Source organism: Halichoerus grypus, chromosome 12, assembly GCF_964656455.1.
Source record: "Halichoerus grypus chromosome 12, mHalGry1.hap1.1, whole genome shotgun sequence".
In the NCBI taxonomy this organism is placed as follows: Eukaryota; Metazoa; Chordata; class Mammalia; order Carnivora; family Phocidae; genus Halichoerus; species Halichoerus grypus.
In genome coordinates, this window is record NC_135723.1 from 22,161,179 (window position 1) to 22,188,166 (window position 26,988).

Sequence of the window (26,988 nt, forward strand, 5' to 3'; positions counted from 1 at the left end):
CTCCCTGCCGGCTGCCCCGGCCTTGGGGGCGCGGGCCTCCGCGCGCCGCGTCCGCTCCGCCCCGCCCCGTTGCCGGGGCAACGCCGGGACGCGCTAGCCCCTAGCCTGGGCGCGGCGCCTGCTTCGCGGGGCGCGGGGTCGGCGGGGAGTTTCAGTGGGGCCTCTGGTCATGGCCTCGCTACGCGCTGCCAACCCACGGCTGAGGAACTACTTCAAGGAGAACTACATTCCTCAGGTCTGCGAGGTACTGGAGCCACGTGGCGGCGGAGTTAGGAGGGAGAGGAGCCCGAAGATTTCCCAGAGGAGGGGCTAGCGTTTGGCCAGAGAGGGAGCGAAATGGGAGAGGATGAAGTCAGCCTTGAACAGACTGGCCATCTGGGCTGAAGATACAGATCGGAGAGGGGAAGACAGAGGGGGTGATGGTGGCTGAAAGGAGGGGAAGGGTGACAGGTCCCGGGGAGAAAGAGCGCGGGGCCCCGGGGACAGAAACCGCAAACTCCAAACTTTAAGGTCTGGGCAAGAGGGGCCTGAGGACAGAGGAGGAGAGCGGAAGAAGTGTTCTAGAGAGAGGCGCAAAATCAGAAGCGTGTGGCTTCGTGAAGAGAGTGGGCAATAGTGTCACCTGAGAGGAGGGGTAGTGGATTCGGCACAGGTGAGCCTGTTTGATGGAGGCAGAAGATAGATTTCAGGTAAGCTGAGCAGAGTGGACGCTGAGACCTCTAGACGGAAGGTAGCCAGCCCTCTGTGAAGGGAAGGACCCCACCACCGGGACTGCCCTAACCCGAGGAGACTGTTCCCTAGCCCATCATTATAACAGGAGGAAGGAGGACAGGAGAGGGGTGGGTAGGTTTTGTTGTTTTGGGGGTAGGAAGCCAAGTAACTTCCATTTTCTCTACAAATATTTGGTGAGATAGTTGCTAAGAATGTGTACGTTTGGGTGGGGTTGGAGGCTGCAGAAGGGGTTTTGAGCAGAGGTAAGATATGTGGAGATTGAGGGGGAGAGAAGTCTAGGGAAGGAAAGAGAAGGAGAGCCAGGCAGTGTTGAGAGCCCAGCTTGGGATAGTAACTCTCCTGTGCAGCTGGGAGGGCAATTTGATACAGCCTTTTTGAATGGTAATTTAGAAGTATTTATTAAAATGTTAAATACATATACCCTTTGACCAAACATTTCACTTCTAGGGATCCACTTTAGACATAGACTTTCACTGTATCCAGAAAGCTGTACAAGGATATTCGTTATTGTGAAAATAGTAAATAACTTACATATAAGGGAATGGGATAGTATATAAAGTATAAGTACTTTTTGAGAAGAAAAGCTCGCCAAGACATATTTTAAAAGAAGAAAAAAAAATGCAAGTTGCCCCAGAAGTGTTTACTACAATGCAGCTACTCTGATTTCATGTATGTATGTATTTGTGTGTATATGTGTATGTATGTACGTGTATCTAGCTACATTTAAGACAATAATGCATGCATAGAACATTTGCAAAACTTTTTACAGCAAATGTTTGGGGGGATGGCTTTATTTTTTTTTTTTAATTTTTTGCCGTATATACATCTGTATTGTTTTAATTTTTTTCTGATGAGTTTCATTCATGTTTTACTTCCATACAATTTTATTTGAAAATATGTAGAGAGCATGGTACTCATCTTCCCCATTGTGTGATTTTCTTAAGCAGCAGTCAGTAAACCAGATGTAGGTATAGAAATAAGAGTTGACTTCATCCAGGATAGGCATTTGCCAGACATGTAGTAGGGAGGAGCAGCGGCGAAGGACTAAGCTTTTTAGAGTGTCTGAGGGATGGGCCGAGGGACTGGGTGGGAAGTGAGAACGGTTCTGATACTGATATGTGGGCAGAAAGTGGAGGTTTCTAAGGAGTAAAGAGGGGTAGAGGGAATAATTGAGGGAGCTGGAAGAGGATCCCTGGTCCCTCCTTTGGGTGCTCGCACCCCTTGCTCACCAGCCTACCACATTGCTTTGCTCCCAGAGAAGAGAGGCCCTCAGAAGTGCCCTTTGCCTAAGGTGATATTCTCATGAGGAGTCCTTCACTCCCTTCTGCTACCACATTAGTAGTAGGAGCAAGAGAGCGGTTTTCTGGGGCCCACACTCCCACCTTAACCTGGTTACCCACTTCCCCTAGGAGACTATCAGGATGAATCCCATTGTGCCTCATACGTCTGCACAGCTATTCATCTGACCCAATTCGACAGGATTAGCAATCTTCTAAAACCCATCTTCTGCAAGCTTTGGAAGACAGTTTTTTTTTTTTTTTTTTATCACAGATTCCCTGCATATTTAACCTCTTCTGAATTTCACCTACCTATCTTAAATAAAACCCGAGTATCATTTCCCTGCAAACCCTTGCACAGAGGCTGATTTAAAAAACAAAACAAAACACCCTGCTTGATTTATTGACTTAAATAGTAATTCTATTGATTGATATTTTTCATCAGTTTTAGAACATTTTTGATCATTTTCAAATAATGCTTCTACCCAATTCTCTCCTTTCCTTCTGGGACCCCAATCAGAAATATGTTAGGGTTTTTTTTTTTTTTTTTTTTCCCCCTGTTCTGTTTTTTTCCTTATTTTTCCCTTTGTGCTCAAGTTTGGATATTTTTCACTGATTGTCTTCAAGTTTATTGATTCTGTTTTATGCTGTGTCCAGTCTACTGTTAAATATATCAAATGAATTCTTAATTTCCAACAGTATATTTTTCAGTTTTAGAATATCAGTTGATTCTTTTTTATACATTTTGATTAAAATTTTGCATGTTTTCATCCATTTTGTCTATCATTTCCTGTTTTCTTTAATATGGTGTTATTTTAAAATCATTGTTAACATGAACAACTTTGAAGACTCCCAGAATGGGATAATTGTTGAAACTGGGTGATGGGTACATAGGGGTTCATGATACTCGTTTACTTTCTGTATGTTTGAGGTTTTCCATAATAAAATGTTAAAGGATAGTAATGGCTGGGTGTTTTTTTCTCATAATGTACATAGCTAGGGATGGATGGAATGACAGGTTTGATTTGGCTGTATAGTTATTTTCTGTTTGCTCGCTGTGTCATTTATCCATTGTTATGTAATACAACTGCAAAACTTAGTGGCTTCAAACAACAGAATCATTTGTTTGTTCAAAAATCTGAATTCTGAAAGGTTTTTCAGGGAGAACTTGTCTCCGCTCCATGTGGTACCATCTGGGGTGGATGAACAGGGGTTAAAGATCCACTTTTAAGATGGTTTGTTCACGTACCTGGCAAGTTGGTGCTGGGTGTTGGTTGGGGGGGGCTCAGCTATGTCTTTGAGCCAGGAGGCTTGGTTTCTCCAAATGGGCCTCTTCATGAGCAACTTGGACTTCCACACAGTATTGTGGCTCAGTTCTAAGAGCAAGCGTCTCCAGAGAGAAGTAGGTAGAAGTTACATCATCATGTATGACCTCAGCTCAGAAGTCAACATAACATTATTTTCACCAAGATTTAAGAGGAGGGAACATAGACCCTACTTTGTGCTGGAAGGCATATCAAAGTCACATTGCGAAAATAGCCTGTGGGATGGGAGATATTGTCATGGCCACACAATTAGCCACACGTGGCTTGCTCTCATAGAAGGGGAATCTGGGATCAAGTTGCATTGCCAAGCATTATGTGGACAAATAAGATGTGGATCATAGCAGTATCACCCAGTAAGTGGGTTTCAACCCTTCTACAATTATCCCTTCTTTTCCTCTTCCTTTTCTGTGTTCCCCAGGAGTAGATGTACACTGGACATTAAAAAGATGCCCACACAATATGTGCTTCCCTCTTCCTTCTTTCTAATATTTCTTATGTTCTTATTCCATAACCTCCCTCTTCCCCACATAGACCATCTGCTTCAGGGAAACTGACTATCTCTGTCTCTGGTGGTAGACTCTTATTGGCTTACAACTACCAGTGCATTCAGTTTCTCTGGCCACAGTGTTTGTGACCATCCCGGGTGGTGGTAATCATGAGAGAAGGCAAGATGTGATCCAAGCCAATTGACATCAGGTTGCTGGTTGCAATGCGGGGACAGAGATATACCTTCTGTGGATGTTCGTGGGGCAGTGTGTAGCCCTGGAAGCCACTGGTGATTATCCTGTGTCCACAAGGAGAAATGGTTTTGGGGGCTCCTAGAGGTTTGTACACCCATCTTAAAGACCACTGGATTGTATGTTCAAGTTAGGTAACTTTTATTTTTTTGAACAACAAATTAGGGTCTTGACACCAGCCAGCCTTTTTTCTTGGGGAAAGCAAGAGTAGTAAGCTAAGGAGAGGACATTAGACCACTCAATCAGCAAATATTTGCTGGGAATCTACCATGTGCTACTGGAAAATGCCTCAATGGCTTTAACCACTTGCAGCTGTGAATCTGAAGCTGTCTCTAGCCCAGACTTTTCTCTTGCATTCTCTGTGCATTGACCTATTTGGGTGTCCTGCGAAACACTAAAGAAACAAAAATAAATAGGTGAAGTTAATTTTTTAAAATTTTATTTATTCGGGGCGCCTGGGTGGCTCAGTTGGTTAAGCGACTGCCTTCGGCTCAGGTCATGATCCTGGAGTCCCGGGATCGAGTCCTACATCGGGCTCCCTGCTCAGCGGGGAGTCTGCTTCTCCCTCTGACCCTCCTCCCTCTCATGCTCTCTGTCTCTCATTCTCTCTCTCGCAAATAAATAAAATCTTAAAAAAAAAAAAAAATTAAGAAAAAAAAATTTTATTTATTCATTTAAGACAGAGATATATATAGAGAGAGAGCATGAGCAGTGGGAGAAGCAGAGGGAGAGGGAGAAGCGGACTCCCCGCTGAGCCAGGAGCCCGATGTGGGGCTCGATCCCAGGACCCTGGGATCATGACCTGAGCCGAAGGCAGACGCTTAACCGTCTGAACCACCCAGGCGCCCCTAGGTGAAGTTAATTTTAATAATATATTTTATAAAACCAATCTGTTCAGAATATAATCATTTCAACATGGACTCAATATAAATAAAATCATATTAAGTCTTCAAAATTGGGTGTGTATTTTACACTTGAACAGCCCATCTCAATTTGGACTAGCCATGTCTGAAGTGCTCAATAGCCACATGTAATTAGTAGCTACTCTATTGGACAGTGCAGGTCTAGAATATATTAACATATTTAATAAGCCAAGGAAAATTACCCTTGACCCAGAAATGATCATTATGTCTCCAAGATTGTTCTTTTCAAGGGCGCAAAGCTTCTAGGACTTCAGGAAAAGCCTGAGTGGCACAGTGAGGGTAGAGGGGCTGTCTAATGGCCAGTCAGCTTGGGTGCCTCTTCCCAGTGATCAGTGGGGTCACACAGGTCCCAGCTGTTCTCACATGCACCAAAGGAAACTGATGTCTATTTTCAAATCCAAAAAATAGATTTTATTGTGAAAACGAAAAAAAGTGATAAGAGCATTCTATCAACTGAATGTTGCGTCTCCCCAAATTCCTATGTTGGAGCCTAATCTCCCATGTGATGGTATTCGGAGAGGAGGCCTTTGGGAGGTGATTAAGCCATGAGGTGAAGCCTTCATGAATGGGATTAGTGCCCTTATAACGGAGGCCTGAGAGGCATCCCTCTCCCCATCCTTCATGGGATGGCACTGTGTGAGAAAACAGCGTCTGTGAACTAGGAAGCCATTCTTTCTATACTCTGATCGTGGATTTCCCGGCTTCTAGAAATAAATTTGTTGTTTATAAGTCACCCAGTCTATAGTGTTCTATAACAGCAGCCCGAATGGACTAACTGTTGATGTGGTTCGTTGTTTCAAACCACAAAACCCTTTAAACCCATATTGTGGAGGGGCGCCTGGGTGGCTCCGGCGGTTAAGCGTCCTACTCTGTTTTCTTTTTTTAAAAGATGTATTTATTTATTTATTTGAGAGAGAAAGAATGAGACAGAGAGCATGAGAGGGGTTAGGGTCAGAGGGAGAAGCAGACCCTGCTGAGCAGGGAGCCCGATGCGGAACTCGATCCCAGGACTCCAGGATCATGACCTGAGCCGAAGGCGGTCGCTTAACCAACTGAGCCACCAAGGCGCCCAAGCATCCCACTCCTGATTTTGGCTCAGGTCATGATCTCGGGGTCATGAGATCTAGCCCCCCTTGGACTCTGTGCTGGGCAAGGAGCCTGCTTAAGATTCTCTCTCTCCCTCTGCCCCTCCCCCCACCCACCCTGGTTCGCGCTCACTCGCTTGCTCACTCGCCCTCAACAAAACAAAACAAAATAAACCCCGTAATTGAGAAGGACACTAGGGGAGACTTCCGGGGACACGAATGGAGATTCAACAAGTGGCCTTGCTTCTGTCTTTCTGAATTCTCATTCTCTGGGGTTGTCTCTCTTCGGATACAGTTATAGCTACCTCCCTAATCCTATCTAAATGAAGCCTGTCCCAATAAAGGACAAATAAAATGTATGCAAAATCAGAGATGGCTAGTGTCTTAGTCTGCTTGGGCTGCCATAACAAAATACCATTACATTGGGCGGCTTACACCACAGAAATTTGTTTTCTCACAGTTCTGGAGGCTGAAAGGCTGAGATCAGGGTGCCGGCATGGGTGGGCTCTGCTGATGTCACCCATCCTGCCTTCACTGTGTCCTCCCACCGCCGACACAGAGAGCAAGCTAGCTGGTGGCTCTTTTTATAACAATGCTAATTCCATCATGAGGACCCTATTCTCACGACCTCATCCAGCCCTGAATACCTTCCAAAGGTCCCATCTCCAAATATCATCACACTGAACACATGAATTTGAGGGAACACAATTAGTCCATAACAGCTAGTCAGTGGAAGAAAACTCTTATTTAACTGCACTGACAAAACAAAGCGTAGGTGAAATGAATTACTATTTTCCACCCATCAAATCAACAGGAATTAGAATTTTATAATTCTTAGTGCTGGCAAGGTAAAATGGACACTTAAATTGGCTGTTAATGAGAGTATACATTGATAATACTTTTTTAGAAAGCAATTTTGAGATAAGTATGAAGAGCTTCAAAACATACCTTCTGATTCTATATTCTTCTTGCAATTTATCCTAAGAAAGTAGTCAGAGATGAAGATATGTACATTGCATCATTAGTAGTGAAAATTAAGATTACATCATATAATTTTTAATAATGGGAAAAAGCTAGAAACAACCCAAATGGCCAACCATTTAGAAATTATTAAACATTTATGGTACTATTTTTTTGCAGTAGATTATCAACCAACTGCAATACAAAGATTTTATTTATTTACTTGAGAGAGAGAGAGAGAAAGAGCATGAGTGGGGTGGGGGGATGGGGGAGGGGCAGAGGGAGAGGGAGAAGGAGACTCCCCCAACAGGGAGCCTGACACCAGGCTCAATCCCAGGACCCTGAGATCATGACCTGAGCCGAACACAGATGCTTAACTGACTGAGCCACCCAGGTGCCCCAATACATGATTTTTAAAAAAATTTTATTTTATTATGTTATGCTAGTCACCATACATTACATCATTAGTTTTTGATGTTTGATGTTCCATGATTCATTGTTTGCGTATAACACCCAGTGCTCCATGCAATATGTGCCCTCCTTAATACCCACCACTGGGCTAACCCATTCCCCCACCCCCCTCCCCTCTAAAACCCTCAATTTGTTTGTCAGAGTCCATAGTCTCTCATCGTTCTTCTCCCCCTCTGATTTCCCTTCCTACTATCTTCTTCTTCTTCTTCTTTTTTTTTTTTTTACCGTATAATGTATTATTTGTTTCACGGGTACAGGTCTATGATTCATCAGTCTTACACAATTCACAGCGCTCACCATAGCACATACCCTCCTCAATGTCCATCACCCAGCCACCCCATCCCTCCCACCTCCCACCACTCCAGCAACCCTCAGTTTGTTTCCTGAAATTAAGAGTCTCTTATGGTTTGTCTCCCTCTCTGGTTTCATCTTGTTTCATTTTTTCCTCCTTTCCCCTATGATCCTCTGTCTTGTTTCTCAAATTCCTCATATCAGTGAGATCATATGATACTTGTCTTTCTCTGATTGACTTATTTCGCTTAGCATAAAACCTTCTAGTTCCATCCACGTCATTGCAAATGGCAAGATTTCGGGTTTTTTTTGATGCCTGCATAATATTCCATTGTAAATATATACCACATCTTCTTTATCCATTCATCTGTTAATGGACATCTTGGCTCTTTCCATAGTTTGGCTATTGTGGACATTGCTGCTATAAACATTGGGGTGCACGTACCCCTTCGGATCACTACATAGTGCAATTGCTGGGTCATAGGGTAGCTCTCCAATACATGATGTTCTGAAGAATTTTGGGTAGGCAGGGAAAAATGTTCACAACATAATGATTAGCCAAGAAAAAAAAGGATATATCAAAAAAACATATACAATAACAACATATAATCCTAATTTCCGTTTAACATTTAGTTTGCAAAACTAGATATTCCCAGCAGAGGGCGTATTTAAGTTACAAATCATGATTTTTTATGCAAAGTTTTCTATTTTTAGAAATAAGTTTTTTTATTTTTATGATTTTTATGTTTTATGTTTCTCTCATGGTTGTTTCCAATTTGTATTTTCAAAATATTGCATTTATTTCTACATCACATAGACTCCATTCCTGCGTATTTTCTTTTAGGGACTAATAGCTACAAATATTTGCTAGAGATGCAAGAATCAGGAGTTATTGAATATGGGAGCAAGAGACCACCAGCCAATGTGGGAGAGAAGGAACTGGATACACTGACTCATTTTACGGGACCTTGGGGCTAGAAGGTTGTGGCTTCTCCTGAGAGCATTACGTTTGCTGAGTTTCCTTAGCCCAGCCAGCCAATTCACAGATGCAGTTCCAGAGGCAAATTGTGGGACACTTAAATAACCAAAAAGTATATGATTATTTTTTCTCCAGTAACAATTTGCTTGTCTAGGGATTCAACAGCTGGTGGGCACCTCCCCGCTGGGCCCAGCGCAATCCAGCAGGTATCAGAATCCATAGTCTTGCTCTCACCTCGTGGAGACTGTCTCCTTACATGTCCAGTCTGCCTTAAGACCCCTCAAGTTCTAGTTTTGAGGGGCATCTTCCTCTCCCTGAGGTCCCTCCTGAATGGCCAAAGCCAGCTGACCCTTTTCAATAATCTTCACTATACTTTCAGTTATAGAGTTTCTAAAATAAAAATTTGGCACCCTCTATTTAAATGTCAAGAAGACACAGAAATCTTTGTATTTTCAAATTTTTCACTTACTAACCTCCATAGAAACAAATTAAGATGTCCCCTCAAATGATACAACAGCACGCCAACTCCATTTCTCCCATAGGTGGGGATGGCAAGCATTTGTGAGATGTCACTTGGGGTTTCTTTGGTTGGGGGGGGTGGTTGGGGAGGTAGAAGGGACTTTGAACAGAAACTTAAACCTATTCCAGGATGCCTGGGTGGCTCAGTCGGTTAAGTGTTTGCCTTTGGGTCATGATCCCAGGGTCCTGGGATGGAGCCCCACATTGGGCTCCCTGCTCAGTGAGGAGCCTGCTTCTCCCTCTGCCTCTGCCTGCCATTCCTCCTGCTTGTGCTCCCCACCTCTTGTGCTGTCAAATAAATAAATAAATAAAATCTTAAAAAAAAAAAGAGACGTAAATCTATTCCTAAGGAAAGAGGTTTCTGTAACTTTGTGATCCTGATGTTGCATTTTTAAAAGCAATCTTATCTAAAAAAAAAAAAAAACAAGGTGAAAACTATATGTTGATTATTCTACTATCTATTTATTTATTTAAAGATTTTATTTATTTGAGAGAGTGAGTGAGAGAGAGCACAAGCCGGGGGAGGGGCAGAAGTAGAGGGAGAAGCAGACTCCCCACTGAGCAAGAAGCCTGATGCGGGGCTCAATCCCAGGACCCAGGGATCGTGACCCGAGCTGAAGGCAGACGCTTAACCAACTGAGCCACCCAGGCACCTTATTCGACCATTTATTTAAAACAAGAATGTTTTTCTGGGTTTGCATATAAATAAAATATTTCCAGATGGATAACATGAAAAAACCCCCTCAAGTTCTGGAGGAAGATACACATGCAGACCATTTTGTGTGAGTGCATGCTCTAGGCAAGGGAAGAGCCTTAAGTTTGTAGTTTAAAAACCTACTCACTCTGTGAATCACCTAGCCCTTCTTTGCCTCATCTGTGAAATCCAAAAGCAGGAATATACCCTCTAAAAGTCAAGGTCATCCCTAGAGGGATCTTGGGAAGCAAAATGAACGGTGACTCTCTGATGTTTGGCCATCTGTGACCTTTGGCCATGTGATTGATCTTGCTGGGGTTTGATCATGAATGGCTTCGAGGATTCTAGAGGAGGACCAAGTCCCAGGTCTTGGTATAGAATTCTGGCTTCTTCACAGACTGGCTATGTCTGCTTCTCTCTCACCTGAACCCTTTACTCCAGCCAAATTGGTCTACGCCCCTGAGGCTTTGCTCTTGATAAAAGAAAGACCCTACCTGCAAACCTCCTGCCCGTTCCTTGCCACCTGGAAGGTTCTCCAACTGTTGAGGGCCTCACAAGCCTTTTGTAATCACTTTATCTCTGCACTCATGAAACAATTAATTTTTGCATTGCTATGTAGGCCCTTAGTATATTTTACTGTCTTCATCTGCATATCTGGAAAGCTAAATAAGACTTGCTCTCAGGTCCCCTGGCTGGCTCAGTAGGTGGAGCATGGGACTCTTGACCTCGGGGTTGTGAGTTCAAGCCTCGTGTTGGGTGTAGAAATTACTTAAAACTAAAATCTTAAAAAAAAAAAAAGACTTGCTCTCTTAAGTGTTTTATATCTACCCATAGTTTTCATAGACAGTTACTATCTTACTATTTATATTTAAACTATTGTTCTATCAAGTTCTCTCTCCTAATCATTTCCCCCCAAATGCCTTTGTTCTAATCTTTTCCATTAGGCTTGGTATAAGGTCAATCTCTCTGTCATCACACTGGCTTTGAATGGTGCAAGGGAATAGTTTTGAATTTCTTTTCTCTTTGCTCAAGTCTTTCCCTCTAACAGAGGTGATAATTAGCAGTGGAATGGTTAAAAATAACAATGGCTTCTTATCATATTGAGTACTTATTTTATGCTAGACACCGTTCAAAGTGCTTTGCATACATTAGTTCATTTAATTCTCATGATAGCCCTATGATATATGTACCTTTATGATCCCATGTATAATATAGGTAAGGAAACAGGAACAGAGGAGTAACTTGTCCGAGGTTCCACACTAGAAGATTGCAGATCCAGGATTTAAACCCAGTGGACTCCACCCACTGTATTATCCTGCTGCTTGAAAGATGGGTAGCAGTAGAAAGTAGAAACAATTGTCCTGGGGGCCCCTGGGTGGCACAGTTGGTTAAGCATCCAGCTCTTAGTTTCAGCTCAGGTGGTGATCTCAGGGTCGTGAGATTGAGCCCCATGTCAGGCTCTGTGCTCAGTGAGGAGTCCGCTTAATACTCTCACTCTCCCTCTCACTCTGCCCCCTCCTCTAAAGTAAATAAGTAAGTAAGTAAATAAATAAATAAATAAACTTTAAAAATCTTAACAAAAAAGAAACAATTGTCCTGGATAAACCCATGTTCGTCGTCAGTCCCCAGACATCTTTCAGAATATTTGAGAAATATTGGGGACTGAGTTAGAGAGGCAGAGCTGAAAGAAAGTGGAGGATTGCACAATTGCTTTGTGAAACTATAAGCTTGAGAAAGCCAGTCTAGATAATTAAGTCATGGGGGTTTTTTTGTCCTTGATTGTGTAAGTTTTTACTAAGAAACTTAGCAGTGATAAAGCCCTAATTGATGTTTTTTGAGAGTCAAACATTCATCTTGTGGGAATGTTTGCATATTTTGCCTCTGCTTATAAAGACTAAGCTAATGGTTTTGTAATTTTCATTTTCATGCAGAAAAAAAGCTATTGAGTCACTAATTATGTTTTTTTATTGGCACATAGCTATGTACTGTTCACACACTGATCTATAAATCTCAGCCTATTTTATTTTGCCCAGTTCACTTATGCAGAAAGTGAACATTTGAACTCTGCTAGTTCTGTATGCCTTTATTAGCGTTCCAGAGACATCCATTCAACTTGAATTGACTTCTGCAGGATAACTTTTCAGAAAAGTAGTTTTCTAATCTGTGGAGTTTCGAAATATAAAGAAATAATTAATTTCTCATATTCATTAATTAGATCCCAACTTTCTTTAAAAAAATCACCTTAACACTGACCTCCGTTTAGGCCCTAGTTCTCAGACTTTAGTGTGTATAGGAATCACTTGGGAAGCTCATGAAAATGCAGCTCCCTGGGCCCCATCTTCAGAGACCTGTTCACCCCCCAGGTGATTCTGAGGCAAATGCCCTCAGAGTGCCAGAATAGAATGAAGGATATGGAGAGGAGTGAGGAGTAGAGAAATTCAAGATTCTGGGGACTCAGGCACTAAAGTGCCAGAAAGCAGATGGGCCTGTCATCAGGGCTATTCAGGAGGGTGTCGGAAGTCAGGCCTCCAGGTAATAGAAGACTTCAGCCCCTGGGTGACAGAATACTATTTACATCCGTCTTGTAACTGTGGTAAGAATCATTCACCTCCTGTGCAGTTATAGTCTCTAGATCTGGGGGAGAAAGAAGTCAGTCTGCAGATGGCTCAAGGCTCACGGTGAACATCAGGGGTGGGGCCAGGTCAGGAGGCAGAGCTGGGGAAGGAGAGACAGTTAGGTCTGACCACTTTGCCATAGTCTGGAGGGCTCGGTTCTCAGCCTGCGGGCTACACAATAAATAAAGGGGACATGGAGCTAATTGCAAAGGGAGAAATATGTTGTGCAGGGTCCAGTCAAGGGAAATTATCCTCTTTTTTTTTTTGGAAGAACACTATGAGAACTGCTGAGAGTCTGAGCCAGGACCCCCAGGCCTGGATCTGCTGATGCTTGGTCCACGAAAGTGGAAAGAACTCTGCATGATTCAAGGGGTGGAATTATTTTGTTCACAAGAGAGTGACAGGGACAATAGCCAGCAAGAACAGGTCCTGTGTAAAAGAAGGGCCTCCCCCCCTCCAGCCCCAGCCCTACCCCCGTGCACACTAGCCCTGGCCAGCAGACAGGGAACCAAAAAGGCAAAGAGAAATGTCTAAGGAGGAGTCCAGGTGGTTTCTGTGGGAGGTGTGCTGTAAACCTTTCTCTCTGTCTCAAGTGGAGAAATACTCAATAATTCTGTATGTCTCACCAATACTTTTATGAGAAGTTTCTCCTTTGGGGAAAACTCAGAGGAAAATAAGATGGCAGCCGCTTTTCGAGTTCATATATGCACTTTACACATCCAGTTCCAGTAAGACATGTGTTTCTCATCTTTGTGAACTATGCTACAATTTTTCTTCCTTCCTTCCTTCCTTCCTTCCTTCTTTCTTTCTTCTTTTTTCTTTTCTTCTTTCCTTCTCTTTCTTTCTTTCCTTCTTTCTTTTTAAAGTTTTATATGTTTAAGTAAGCTCTACACCCAACATGGGGCTCAAACTCATGGCCCCCAAATCAAGAGTCGCATGCTCTTCCAATGGAGCCAGCCAGGAGCTCCACATGCTATAATTTTTCAAAGATCTGCTCTTTAGATGTTGTGAACGATAAAATACAAATACATTTTTAAAAAGATTTCTTGGATTCGCAGTAGATTTTGAGGGTGGATTTTCTCCAGCACTTTTGTGGTTGGGTCTGAGGAGTTTCTTTTGACTTTAAAAAGGAGGTCTTCATTCCTTAGAAATGGTAGAAACCATTGATCAAAAGTATCAACTATGTTTTCAATTTGACTACAAAGCGCTGCTCACGTAAGGGAAAACACTGAGCAGCAACCCTATTGTGTCATTTACAATGGATTTTTCTTTAAATAGTAAAGGGAAACTGCATTTCAGTTTGACTTCAACAAAATATTAGCACTGGATAAAAAGAGATGGTATCTATAAGGCATGTTGACTTAAAAAAACTGTCATGTTATTTGACTTTGTAATTGTATGAGCAAAGTCTATCTGCTGTTTAGGAAGAACGTGCAAATCCAGGAAGGGTGATTTGTTTCATTTTCCCTAGGCTCTGTTATGTGGTCTACTTATCACATGTCCTGAGGATCCACTGAAATATTTACAGAAAATGATCATTACTATAATGGAAAATGGCCTTGAAAGTCTTCTCTGGTGAGTATTGCTTTGCTTTAGGGTAGGGAGATGTTTTATTTTGAAGGTAAAACACTCACTGTACAGTAGGGAAAGAGGTCTTGCCAATGAATGCTTCCGGTTTCAAGATGGTTAAAGAATCCCTTCATAGGCTTTTAAGTCCCAAAGACTTCACTAGGAACAATTTCCCCACTGGTTCTTAACTTGAGAAATACAGCCCTCTCTCATCAATCACATGCTCACAGGGCAGATATTTCAAGTTGGGGATGAGGAAAGGGAGGCATGCCCATTGGGGAGCACAAGAAAATCTTGAGGAGGGGGTCGTCTGACAAAGCCCTGCAGGTGATTTTGACATGCCTCTCCCAAAAGTGTCTCTTCCTTCACCTCCCTTCCCCTCCATCCAAGGAATCACTGATTTAAATTGCTGATTTAATTATGGAACTAACGACTATGAAATGAAATGTTTGCCTCTGTTTGACGATTTTATTAAAGGGATATGTGCATTGATCCATCAATGAGGCCAAAAATTCGGAGACTCTCTGAAACGTACATGGAACAACTTTTTGGACTGGATGATCAGCTGGTCAGTATTAGTAACAAAACATTTAAAAATATACATCTCAAGTTTTGATGGAAGTTCTCAAATGGATTTTATAAGATGTATGAGGTCAAACTGTTTTGGAATTGGGGCACTCAGAAAAGTGAAGGAACTTCTCTCTCTCTCTCTCTCTCACACACACACACCCACAGAGCCCACATTCATAGTAACCTCCCCAAATTTCCAAGAAGCATTTACCAGGCCTTTATTCTTCCTCTTCTGATAAAATCTTTCTATTTCCCCCTTTCCTCTTTTTCCTCCTCCTCCTCCCTTGCATCTTTATAATGATAAAGACAGCATTATGGAAAGCTTCAAAGGAGGATATTTTCTTTCCGTTCTAATCTACTTCCTTCTGTCTTCTACCCCTTCTCCATTCTCTTTGCCATCTGCCCTGGGATTATGCTTCAAAAAATAAAGATAAGGCCAGACATTAATGAGCTCTAACTTAAAAGCCAGACCCGATTGTTAGTGAAAGGAACGACCAGCTCCAACAGCTGGTTTTGATCCTGTAAAGAGGGCAAGGAAGTAATTCAGGACGTGGAGACTTTTAGAACAAAGACTGTGTATCTGAGAGAAGCTAAAATAGCAAAAGGCATGTGGGGAGAGAAATACCAATGCAAATTACGTGTGGGTGGAACTGAGCATGATACCTCTAGATCCCAGGCTGATGTCTTGGTAAGCGTAGGCAGGGCTTGGGAATTGCTGGTGAAGTCGGGCACTGAAAAGTAGAATCAAAGCCTGGGTCAAGGTGGATGCTGAGAGCCAGGATCAATCTGAAGCATCATCTGGAAGGCTGGGGGGAGGGTAACATGGGATCCTGACCAATGGTCTGCAACAGAGAGACAGAAATAGAGGGATCGGATATTTCTGCCAAGACTGGGATGATTCAGAGTACCCGTACCCAGGGAAAAACCCACAGGTCGAATCCTAGTTGATCTGCATCATGGTGTGTGGCTGTCTTAATGACTTCACTTTATCAGCCACGAACTTCATCAACTTCTGTCAAATGCATATATCTGCAAACTGTGTTCTTGGAGATGTTTGGGGGGGCCACCTCAGGAACTGAGGGGGAGACCCAGGGGATAGGATTCTAGGTCTCTCATCCCCACCTTACACTCTAGAATAATTCCACTTTGAGTATAATGTCATCTGAAAAAAGCTTAAATATCATTGCTATAAGATACTAAAATTATTTAAAAACCTGGGATAGAGGGATAAACCTCATTGTCAATATCTTGAAAGTGATTTTATAAAATACAATCAGATTGTGTCCAATGTGTAACTAGAAGCCTATAGAGAATCTTTTAAAGAGTTGCAGGGGATTCTGAGACACCATAGCTACTTCAAACCTAAAGTTTTATTAGAAAAGGAATTCTCAGAGATATTTCATGATGTTCAAAGTGCAAAGGAAAAACTGTGGGAAGCTCATCCGGACTTAGAAAGGAGTATGACAACTCACCAAGGCATAGAGAAGATGCCTGCTTCATATTATAAGGTAGGAAAAATAGAAACTAGATGTGACTTCATAAAAGGTAAATCTCGGGGCGCCTGGGTGGCTCAGTCGTTAAGCGTCTGCCTTCAGCTCAGGTCATGATCCTGGGATCCTGGGATCGAGCCCCGCATCGGGCTCCCTGCTCAGCGGGAAGCCTGCTTCTTCCTCTCCCACTCCCCCTGCTTGTGTTCCCTCTCTCGCTGTCTCTCTCTGTCAAATAAATAAAATAAAATCTTAAAAAACAAAACAAAACAAAAGGTAAATCTCTAGGTGCCTAGGATTGCTGAGTTAGAGGGCTCAGCCGAAGTTGAATATATATTAATTTATTTCTCCTTCACCCTCAGAGGAAAATGAAAAAAAAAATTTTTTTACAAAGAATAAAACACTTTAATCCTTAAAGTTTCCAATATTTTCAATTACAGTATACTAAATATCAGCTTTGCTTTTTTTTTTTCCATTTTCTTTCCCATACTTTCCCATTTTTCTTTCTTATACAGCTATAATTGCTGGTAAGAGAATTTTTAATGTTTTGACAAAACATTTTAAAGATCACAAACAATTGTAATTGTTCCCATTATTAAGATTGCTTTGTATGGCCTCAGCATGCAGTCATTTTTATGATCTGTTAGGACACTGTCCTGCAAGGACTGCCTGTATGTGCCTATTTATAACTATGTATTTGTTTCTGTTTGCGCAAACAGAGAAGGAAACTGTGAGTAAGCCACATAGTTACAGAAAAGTAGGAACTGCTCTCATAATAGCAAATAGAAAGACATTTTAACTGTGTGTTCCAGGATGAAAGAATCCACCATTGTCAGGAGGAAACTAACTTCACAGACTTGATTTTCATTGCTTAGGAAATGAAATCTCCAGATGGGTACTAATTATAAGAAGAAAAGGCATCTATAACATTTAAAAAATCCAGCTTAAACAATAATCAACATTTTGCTTATCTTGTTAATTATTCTCCTCTTGCCTCCCCCCTTTTTTTTTGCTGAAGTATTAGAAAGCAAATCCCAGGAATTACGTTATTTTACTGGTAAATACATCAATGTGCATCTCTAACAAAAAATGACATGTCTAGAGAACACAGCACAGTGCCATTTTCTATGTAATGAAATTAGCAATAATTTCTGAACATCATGTGGTGCTGGTTTCAGAGTCTGGTCGACCCACTTTTTATGAATCTGAATATACATATATATATTCCATATTCAGCCCATATTTGTGTTTCCCAAATTGTCTCAAAAATGTCTTTTTTAGGGGCACCTGTGTGGCTCAGTCGTTAAGCATCTGCCTTCGGCTCAGGTCATGATCCCAGGGTCCTGGGATCAAGCCCCACATTGGGTTCCCTGCTCAGCTGGAAGCCTGCTTCTCCCTCTCCCTCTCCCCCTGCTTGTGTTCCTTCTCTCACTGTCTCTCTCTCTGTCAAACAAATAAATAAAATCTTTTAAAAAAATGTCTTTTTTACACATGGCTCTGTCAAGTCGGAATCCATGCAGGGTCCACACTGCACTTGAGTGTCAGATTGAATGCCTCTTGTAATTAATCTACTTTCTTATTTCCCATGCCACTTCTTTATTGAGGAAAACATCATTTGTAAAATGTCCCACATTCTCATTGTTTCCTCTGGCATCATTTCATTTACTTTGTTTCTTGTATTTTCTGCAAGTTTGTAGTTAGATCTACAGACTTGATATTCAGGTTCTTTTCCCCCTTTTTTTCTCTTGGTGACAAGAATAACTGCATAGGAGGTGTTATGTCCTTCCTAGTGCAGCACATGGGGGGCATTCAGTAGTCTGGTCGACCCACTTTTTATGAATCTTGATTCCTATAGACAGTAATGTTATTGCTTATTGGTTTCATCTTACAATACATGCATAACGGTTTTGGAATAACAATACTACAAGACCACTAACAATAAGACCACTGAATACAGGGGCGCCTGGGTGGCTCAGTCGGTTAAGTGTCTGCCTTCGGCTCAGGTCATGATCCCCAGGTCCTGGGATTGAATCCTGAATCGGCCTCCCTGCTCAGTGGGGAGTCTGCTTCTCCCTCGCCCTCTACCCCTACTCACCCCCCCAACTTGTGTTCTCCGTCTCTCAAAATAAATAAATAAAATCTTTAAAATAAAAAACAAAAAAAACACTGAATGCAGTTTAAGAAAAGTATGCAATTCAAAAAAATATATACAATTTTTTTTACCTTAAGATGTATATATCCTACCATATATTTTCAGTAAAAATAATACTTTTTTTTTGTTACCCAAAATAATTCTTTCTTTGTGCTGATGGTCATCTTTTTTTTCTCTTTGATATAATTATGCTTTTCCAATTATGTATAATAGTACATGGCAGCAAAATCAAAACAATAAAATGAGTGTTCCGAGAAGTATTGCCTCTATTCATACCTTTTTCTCCTCCCTATTCCATCCCTTTTTCTAAGTGTCCAATTTTAGTAGTTTTTAGTTTATCTATTTAGTTTTTCCATTGTTTCTTTTTGAAAAATATGAGCAAATACACTGTATTCTCCTCCCCTTCAACTTCTTGCATTCAAGTGGCAGACTATGTGTAGCCTTCTGCTTCTTGCTTTTCTCACTTTAACATGTCCTAGAGATTGCTCCCTTTTATTTTTTATTTTATTATATTTTTTAAAGATTTTATTTATTTGACAGAGACAGCGAGAGAGAGCACGAGCAGGGAGAGGGGCAGAGAGAGAAGGAGAAGCAGGCTTCCCGCGGAGCAGGGAGCCCGATGCGGGGCTCTATCCCAGGGCCCCAAGATCATGACCTGAGCCGAAGGCAGACGCTTAACCGACTAAGCTACACTGGCGTCCCTGAGACTGCTCCCTTTATAAATGATGTTATGGGGGCATACTGGTGTAACAAAGTTTAACTATGAAAAGGAAACTTAACCCTATGACCCTGGTGGCTAGGGTTTTAATCATTTGGGAGAGACAGGCAGATCCTGTGCCCCAAATGAGAATCAATTGGTCGATAACCATATCCTATATCCTTGCTGGTTTGCAAAATATCCTTTTTCTTTTAAAATTTGGTAGATTACTCTTTCCTGAGAAGGCATCAAACTAAGTATTACAGTAAACTGGAAGGAATAAAAATAATGAAGGTGAGAAATAATGAAGATACGAACTGGAGTCACGTTGTTTACGTTAGGATAAATTTAAGTGTAAAGTATGTAATAATAGTTGATGATAGGGCATTTTTGTATACTTGTCTACTATGTATGGCATTTGAGAGTTCTAAAGAACATTTTCATAAGTTTTTAATTTTGTTTAAATTGTTTCAGGGACTTTATTTAAAATTTGTAGTAAACATTTACATATTTAAGAAAATTGATTTTTCAAAGTGGTATTTATTTAAATATGTGTTTATTAAATAGAGCCCTAAAATACAAATATCAGTCAATGTTTGTCTCCAGGCATAAGAGCCCCTTGGGCATTAAAGATTGTTTCAATAATTTGCAGAAGATAAAAAGTACAAGAAAATCACTTATAAAAATCCAACACTTTATACCACATCATAGTACTATTACAAACACTGCTCATTTCTGTATTAAAGACATGGTTTCTTTTTAGTATTTTTGTTATTACTCTGAACTTTTCCAGCCTATGAAAAATAAAAAAAAATCAAAGTCAGGAGGGATTTGAAGTAATGCATTCAACACATATTTGTAAACCCTGTCTCAGTCTGTTTAGGATGCTATAACAAAATATAGCAGTTATAAACAACAGAAGTCTGCTTCTCACAGTTCAGGAGGCTGGGAGGTCCAAGATTAAGGCACTGGCAGATTCTGTGTCTCGTGAGAGCCCAGTTCCTGGTTCATAAACTGACATCTTCTTGCTATTACCTCATATGGCAGAAGGGGTGAGGGAGCTCCCTGGAGTCTCTTTTATAAAGGCACTGATGCCATCCATAAAGGCTCCATCTTCATGAGCTAATCATCTCCAAAACGCCCCGCCTCCAAATACTATCACATTAGAGATTAGGTTTCAACATAAGAATTTTAGGGGACACAAACATTCAATCCGTAGCAAAACCCATGCTATCTTGCTAGCATTATTCTAGAATGATGCTATGTGGGATATTAATGAAGTTCATGAATGAAGTAAAGATATGGTACTTTAAAATATGATGAGATATGTTAAGATAATTTAATATATGATCTCTATTCAAGGATTAACCGAGCAAAAAAAGGAATTGCCTACCAGAAGAAAAAGTTTGTTATAATATACTAAAAACCAAAAATTATAATATGAATTTAATGATTTACATTTATTTTTTGTTTGGTTCTTACCAGATTCCTAATATTGTGCTAGGTACTTCAAATATTATAGAAGTAAAACTTTTTTTTCTACTGGCATTATGTAAATGCATCAATTTTCTCAGATATAATAAATGCATAGTGTCTAACAAAGTTAAAAATTAAGGGGACCAATTACTACTGACATTAAAGAACCATAAATTCAGTATCTGTTTGTAAGTTAGCATTTACGGTTTATAATGGTATTTCATTTTTTTTCCCATTTATTACAAAATTTCCCAGGCCTCATCAGCCTGGGATTCAAGGAAAACAATGTTGATAGTAATATTCCAAATTTCACTGCCTCTAGTCCCTACCTTCATAAGGTTGGTTTCCCCTTAAAATTCCAACCAATTGTATCTGGGAATCCCAAAGCTGTCCTGTGTGAATTCAAGAATTCCTCTTACAGGTCTGTCCCAGCCCATTTAGCTGCCTGAAGATGGAGCCTTAGCACTGATGCTCTTGCCTTCTTGAGAGCCCCGAAGTCGAACGCAGGTGGAGCCCTAGGCTTCTTCAACCACAAATCCTTAAAATGCCAAAATAATGCTCCTTTCTCTGGACTCATTGCTCTACTCAAATCATATGGTGGTCACACTGTTTGAAAGAGATACTTTTATGAAGACCTCGAATCAGTCAAACTTGCACTTTAAGACTAATTCCACAATTGTTTGCCTGCCAAAATGGTACCACTATGTGGCAAGAGCTTAAAACATCCATGTTCCCAGGAGCTTTGGAATGAAATGCTTCTTGATTAAATTTTAATTGGAGGGATTGCATTATTTCAAAATTTGGCACAATGTAAGACTTTTGTAATATTTTTATCACATTACTTCAAATTTTCAGAACTTCAAAGTCAGACAAAAGTGGATGACACTGTGTTGTGTGTGTGCTGAACAGAAGTGGAGGAAATGTCTTCTCTCACTTTGTGTTACACAAATCCTTAATTCTCCATTTTTAGAAGCCAGATGGCAGAGAATTGGCAGTTTTCCCAGGAAGTCGGTTAGTCCATACGTATTTGTTTAGCTCCTACTCTGTGCAATCCTATCAGCTAGGATAAAAAAGTGAGAGAAAGAATATTTTCTAGTCACTAGCAGTTAACTAATATACAGCAGCTATCAAGAGTAGAAAGCAGTGGGGAAGATGATGGACTAGCAGGACCTGGAGCTCACCACACATACACAGAGTCAGTAGCTACTACATGTATTGCACCTAACTTTGGAAATAAGCTGAAGACTGGCAGATCATATCTTCCACAGGTAGTTGCAGAGAGAAGTCCACATTCAAAAGCATAGGAGGGGTGGAGATGTGGTCAGGAACCAAACCCCTGGTGTGACTAACCACAAATGGGAGGGACACCACAAGCACAGAGGAGGGAGGAGATCAGACCCCACACCAGGCACCACTGGCCTTGGGGACCCTCACTGGGAAGATGAGTCCCCATGACACCTGACTTTGAAAATCGGTGGGACTTAACTCTGGGAGCTTTAAAAATCAGCAGGGCTTAGCTCTGAGAGAGCTGGAGGGTGATAGGAAGCCAGGCCTCCACCCTTAAAGATCCAGGATACTAAATGAATCTGTGGAGACACAGCACAGAAGCAGAAATTTGAAAAGTGCCTGGGGTATACTTGATTTATTGACTAATTTTAGGACATGTGTTGGAAGGGAAGGGATCTGCAGGAGAGTTCTTTGGGAACAAAAGTGCTAGGGGAAGCCATTCTTCTTGCCCTCCCCCGGCCGAGATAGCTGCATGCCTGTGGGAACCTGTTCTAATACTCTCCATCTATTGATTACTAGCACTGCTGGCCCTGGCATTCTCTTTCAGCCTCACCCCATCCAACCCACCTACCTTGGGAGGTGTCCCTCCAAAGTGGCTCCTGGCAGGCATCCCTGGCTAGAACCAGTCCCTCTCCAAAGTGACTCCTGCCCTGTAGACATGGGGAGATAACCCCACACACCAGCCCATCTGCAGTTTCTCCAGCAGGGACTTTGAGCTGGCTGCATAGGATACAAGACCTGCCTATTAGTGCATCCACAATGGTCACAGCAACTAATTGCAGAGAGCCAGGCCAAGGGCCAGCCTTACCCACCAGTGGGCCCATGGCAATCAAGACTCAGCCACAGTGGGAGGACACATGCAGCCTATACCGGGGACACCCCTGGAGCACTTGGTTCTGGTGTCCGGGGGGACTGCGCTACTATGCACCGTAGGACCTCATCTACACAATGTCACTACTTTCAAGACCAGGAGACATAGGTGACCTACCTAATACATAGAAACAGACACAGAGAGTTAGACAAAATGGGGGAGACAGAGGGATATGTCCCAAATGAAAGAATAAGACAAAATCACAGAAAAAGAGCTAAACAAAATGGAGATAAGCAATACACTAAATAAAGACCAAAGTAATGATTATCATCCAACTGAAGGAGAGATAAAAGCCACCTAGATAAACAAAAGTTAAAGGAGTTCATCACCACTAAACCAGTCTTACAAGAAATGTTAAAAGGAATTCTTAGAAAGAAAAGACCATGCCTAGAAGTAAGAAAATTAGGAAAGGAAAAAATTTCACTGGTAAAAGCAAACATATAGTAAAAATAGTAGATTAATTACTTATAAAGCCAATATAGAGTTAAAACACAAAAGTAGTAAGATCAATTATATCTACAACAATTAGGGGATACACAAAGTAAAAAGATGTAAAATATGATGTGAGATACATAGAATGTGAAGGGGAGAGTAAAAAGTTAGTGCTTTTAGAATGTGTTCAAACTTAAGCCTCCATCACCTTAATATAGACTGTTACATAGGGTGTTATATATGAACCTCATGGTAACCACAAATCAACAACCTGTAATAGATACACAAAAAATAAAGAGAAAAGAATCCAAGCATAACACTAAAGAAAGTCATCAAGCCACAAGGAAAGAGAGCAAGAGAAGAGAGGAATAGATAACTACAAAAACAACCAGAAAACAATTAACAAAATGGCAATAAGTACATACCTATCAATAATTACTTTAAATATAAATGGACTAAATGTCCCAATTAAAAAAAAATAGGGTAACCAAATGGGTAAAAAAATAAGACCCCTCAATATGCTGCCTACAAGAGATTCAGTTTAGACCTAAAGATACATACACATGGAAAGTAAAGGGATAGAAAAAGATATTCCACGCAAATGGAAGTGGAAAAAAAAAAAAAAAAGCCAGGGTAACAACACTTATATCAGACAAAATAGACTTTAAAACAAAGACTGCAACAAAAAAAAGAAGGGCATCACATAATGATAAAGGGATCAATCCAACCAGGGAATGCCATTGTAAATATCTATGCACACAACATAGGAGCACCTAAATAAATAAAGCAAATATTAACAGACATAAAGGGAGATTGACAGTAGTACAATAATATTAGGGGAATTTAACACCCCACGTACATCAACTAATAGATCATCCAGACAGAAAATCAAGAAGGAAACAGTGGCTTTAAACAATACATTAGACCAGGTGAACTTACGAGATATACACAGAACATTTCATCCAAAAACAGCAGAATCCACACTCTTTTCAAGTACACATGGGACATTCTCTAGGATAGATAATATGCTGGGCCACAAGATAGGCCTCAGTAAGTTTAAGAAGATTCAAATCATATCAAGCATCTTTTCTAACCACAATGATATGAAACTAGAAATCTGTTACAAGAAAAAAATACTGGAAAAAACACAAACACGTGGAGTCTAAACAATATGCTACTAAACAAGCAATAGGTCAAAGAAGAAATCAAATTGGAAATCAAAAAATACATGGAGACAAATGAAAATGGAAACACAAGGGTGCAAAATCCTTGGGACACAGCAAAAAAAGTTCTAAGAGAATAGTTTATAGTAATACAGGCCTATCTCAAGAAACAAGAAAAATCTCAAACAATCTAACCTTATACCTAAAAGAATTAAAAAAAGAAGACTAACAAATCAGTAGAAGGAAGGAAATAATAAAGATCAGAGGGGAAATATAAGAAAGTGAGTAAAAAAAAAAACAATAGAAAAGATCAATGAAAGCAAAAGCTGGTTCTTTGAAAAGATAGACAAAGTTGATAAACCTTTAGCAAGTTTCATTAAGAAAAAAAGAGAGGATGCAAATAAATATTTTTAGAAATGAAAGAGGAAAAATAACAAACATCAGAGAAATACAAAGGATTATAAGAGAATACTATGAAAATTATCTGCCAACATATTGGGCAGCTTGGAAGAAATGGATAAATTCCTAGAAACATTCAATCTTCCAAAACTGAATCAGGAAAAAAATAGAAAATTTGAGCAGACCAATTACTAGTAATGAAATTGAATTGAATCAGTAATAAAAAAAAAAAAAAAGCTCCTAACAAACAAAACTCCAAGACAAGATGGCTTTATAGGTGAATTCTACCACACATTTAAAGAACTATCATTCTCAAACTATTCTAAAAAATAGAAAGGAAGGAATGCTTTAAATTCATTCTATGAGACCAACAATACTCTGATACCAAAACCAGACAGAGACACTACAAAAAGAGAAAACTACAGGCCCATATCTCTGGTGAACATACATGCAAAAATCCTTAACAAAATATTAGCAAACCAAATTCAACCTTACATTCAAGGGATTGACCACTACAATCAAGTGGGATTTATTCCAGGGATGCAATCTTTGCAAATCAATCAAAACAATGCAACACATTAACAAGAAGAAGGATAAAAACCACATGATTATTTCAATAGATGCAGAATTACTTGACGAAATACACATCTACTTATGATAAAACTGTCAACGAAGTGGGAATACAAGAAACACACCTCAACATAATAAAGGCTATATATGAAAAACCCATAGCTAACATCATACTCAATGGTAAAAACTGAAGGCCATTTCTCTAAGATCAGGAAGAAGACAAGGATGTCCACTTTCACTGCTTTTATTCAACACAGTATTGGAAGTCCTAACCACAGCTATCAGACAAGAAAAAGAAATAAAAGGCATCCAAATTGGTGAGGAAGAAGTAAAACTGTCACTGTTTGCAGATGACATCATACAATTTATAAAAACCCCCAGTACTCCAACAGAACACTATTAGGATTAATAAATGAATTCACTAAAGTTGCAGGGTAGAAAATTAATATACAGAAATCTGTTGTGTGTGTGTGTGTTTTTTTTTTTTTTTTAAGATTTTATTTATTTGACAGAGAGAGAGATAGTGAGAGCAGGAACACAAGCAGGGATAGTGGGAGAGGGAGAAGCAGGCTTCCTGCAGAGCAGGGAGCCCGATGTGGAACTCGATCCCAGGACCCTGGGATCATGACCTGAGCCGAAGGCAGACGCTTAACAACTGAGCCACCCAGGCACCCGTGTTTTTATACACTAATATATTACACAGTAGCAGAAAGAGAAATAATAAAAAAAAAACAATTCTACTTACAATTGCATCAAAAGAATAAATAATCTATGAATAAACTTAACCAAGGAGGTAAAAGACCCACACTCTGAAAACTACAAAACATCGATGAAAGAAATTGAAGATGACACAAATGGAAAGACATACCATGCTCATGGATTGGAAGAATTAATGTTAAAATGTCCATAATACTCAAAGCAATCTACAGACATAAGGCAATATCTATCAAAATACAAACAGCATTTTTTTTTTTTTTTACAAAACTAGAGTAATACTAAAATATTTATGGAACCACGAAAGACCCTGGATAGCCAAAACAATCTTGGGAAAGAACAAAACTGGAAATATCACAATCTCAGATTTTAGGCTATACTACAAAGTGATTGTAATCAAAACAGTATGGTACTGGCACAGAAATAGACCCATAGATCAAGGGAATAGGAGAGAGAGCCCAGAAATAAGCCCACAATTACACTGTCAATTAAACTATGACAAAGGAGGGAGGAGTATACAAACTATTTGAATGATCCCTAAAGAATAGTCTAGGGAGCAGGAATGTACAATGGGTAAAAGACAGTCTCTTCAACAAATGGTGTTGGGAAAACTGAACAGCTACATGTAAAAGAATGAAACTGAACCACTTTCTTACACCATGCACAAAAATGAACTCAAAATGGATTAAAAACCTAAATGTGAGTCTTGAAATCATAAAACTTCTAAGAGAAAACATAGACAGTAATCTCTTGGACAATAGCCTTTGCAACATATTTATGGATACTCTTCTCAGGCAAGGGAAACAAAAACAAAAATAAATTACTGGGAGTACACCAAAATAAAAAGTTTTGCATAACAAAGGAAACTAACAACAAAATGAAAAGACAACCTACTGAAGGGGAGAAGATATTTGCAAATAATATATGTGATAGTGCTTAAAATCCAAAATATATAGAGAACTTATACAACTCAACACCAAAAAACACAACACA

At 40.3% G+C, this 26,988-nt stretch overlaps 1 protein-coding gene across 1 annotated transcript in view; it reads left to right on the forward strand.

Moving 5' to 3' along the window:
• The first annotated feature begins 57 nt into the window (after positions 1–57).
• The window catches only part of FBXL13 (F-box and leucine rich repeat protein 13), a 226,959-nt gene continuing 200,028 nt past the window's right edge, over positions 58–26,988 (forward strand). Inside the window, exons 1-3 of the mRNA XM_036067480.2 lie at positions 58–244; positions 14,080–14,183; positions 14,655–14,745. Of these exons, the coding sequence (XP_035923373.2) occupies positions 170–244; positions 14,080–14,183; positions 14,655–14,745 (270 nt within the window). The 5' untranslated portion in view covers positions 58–169. The remainder of the gene's footprint in view (positions 245–14,079; positions 14,184–14,654; positions 14,746–26,988) is intronic.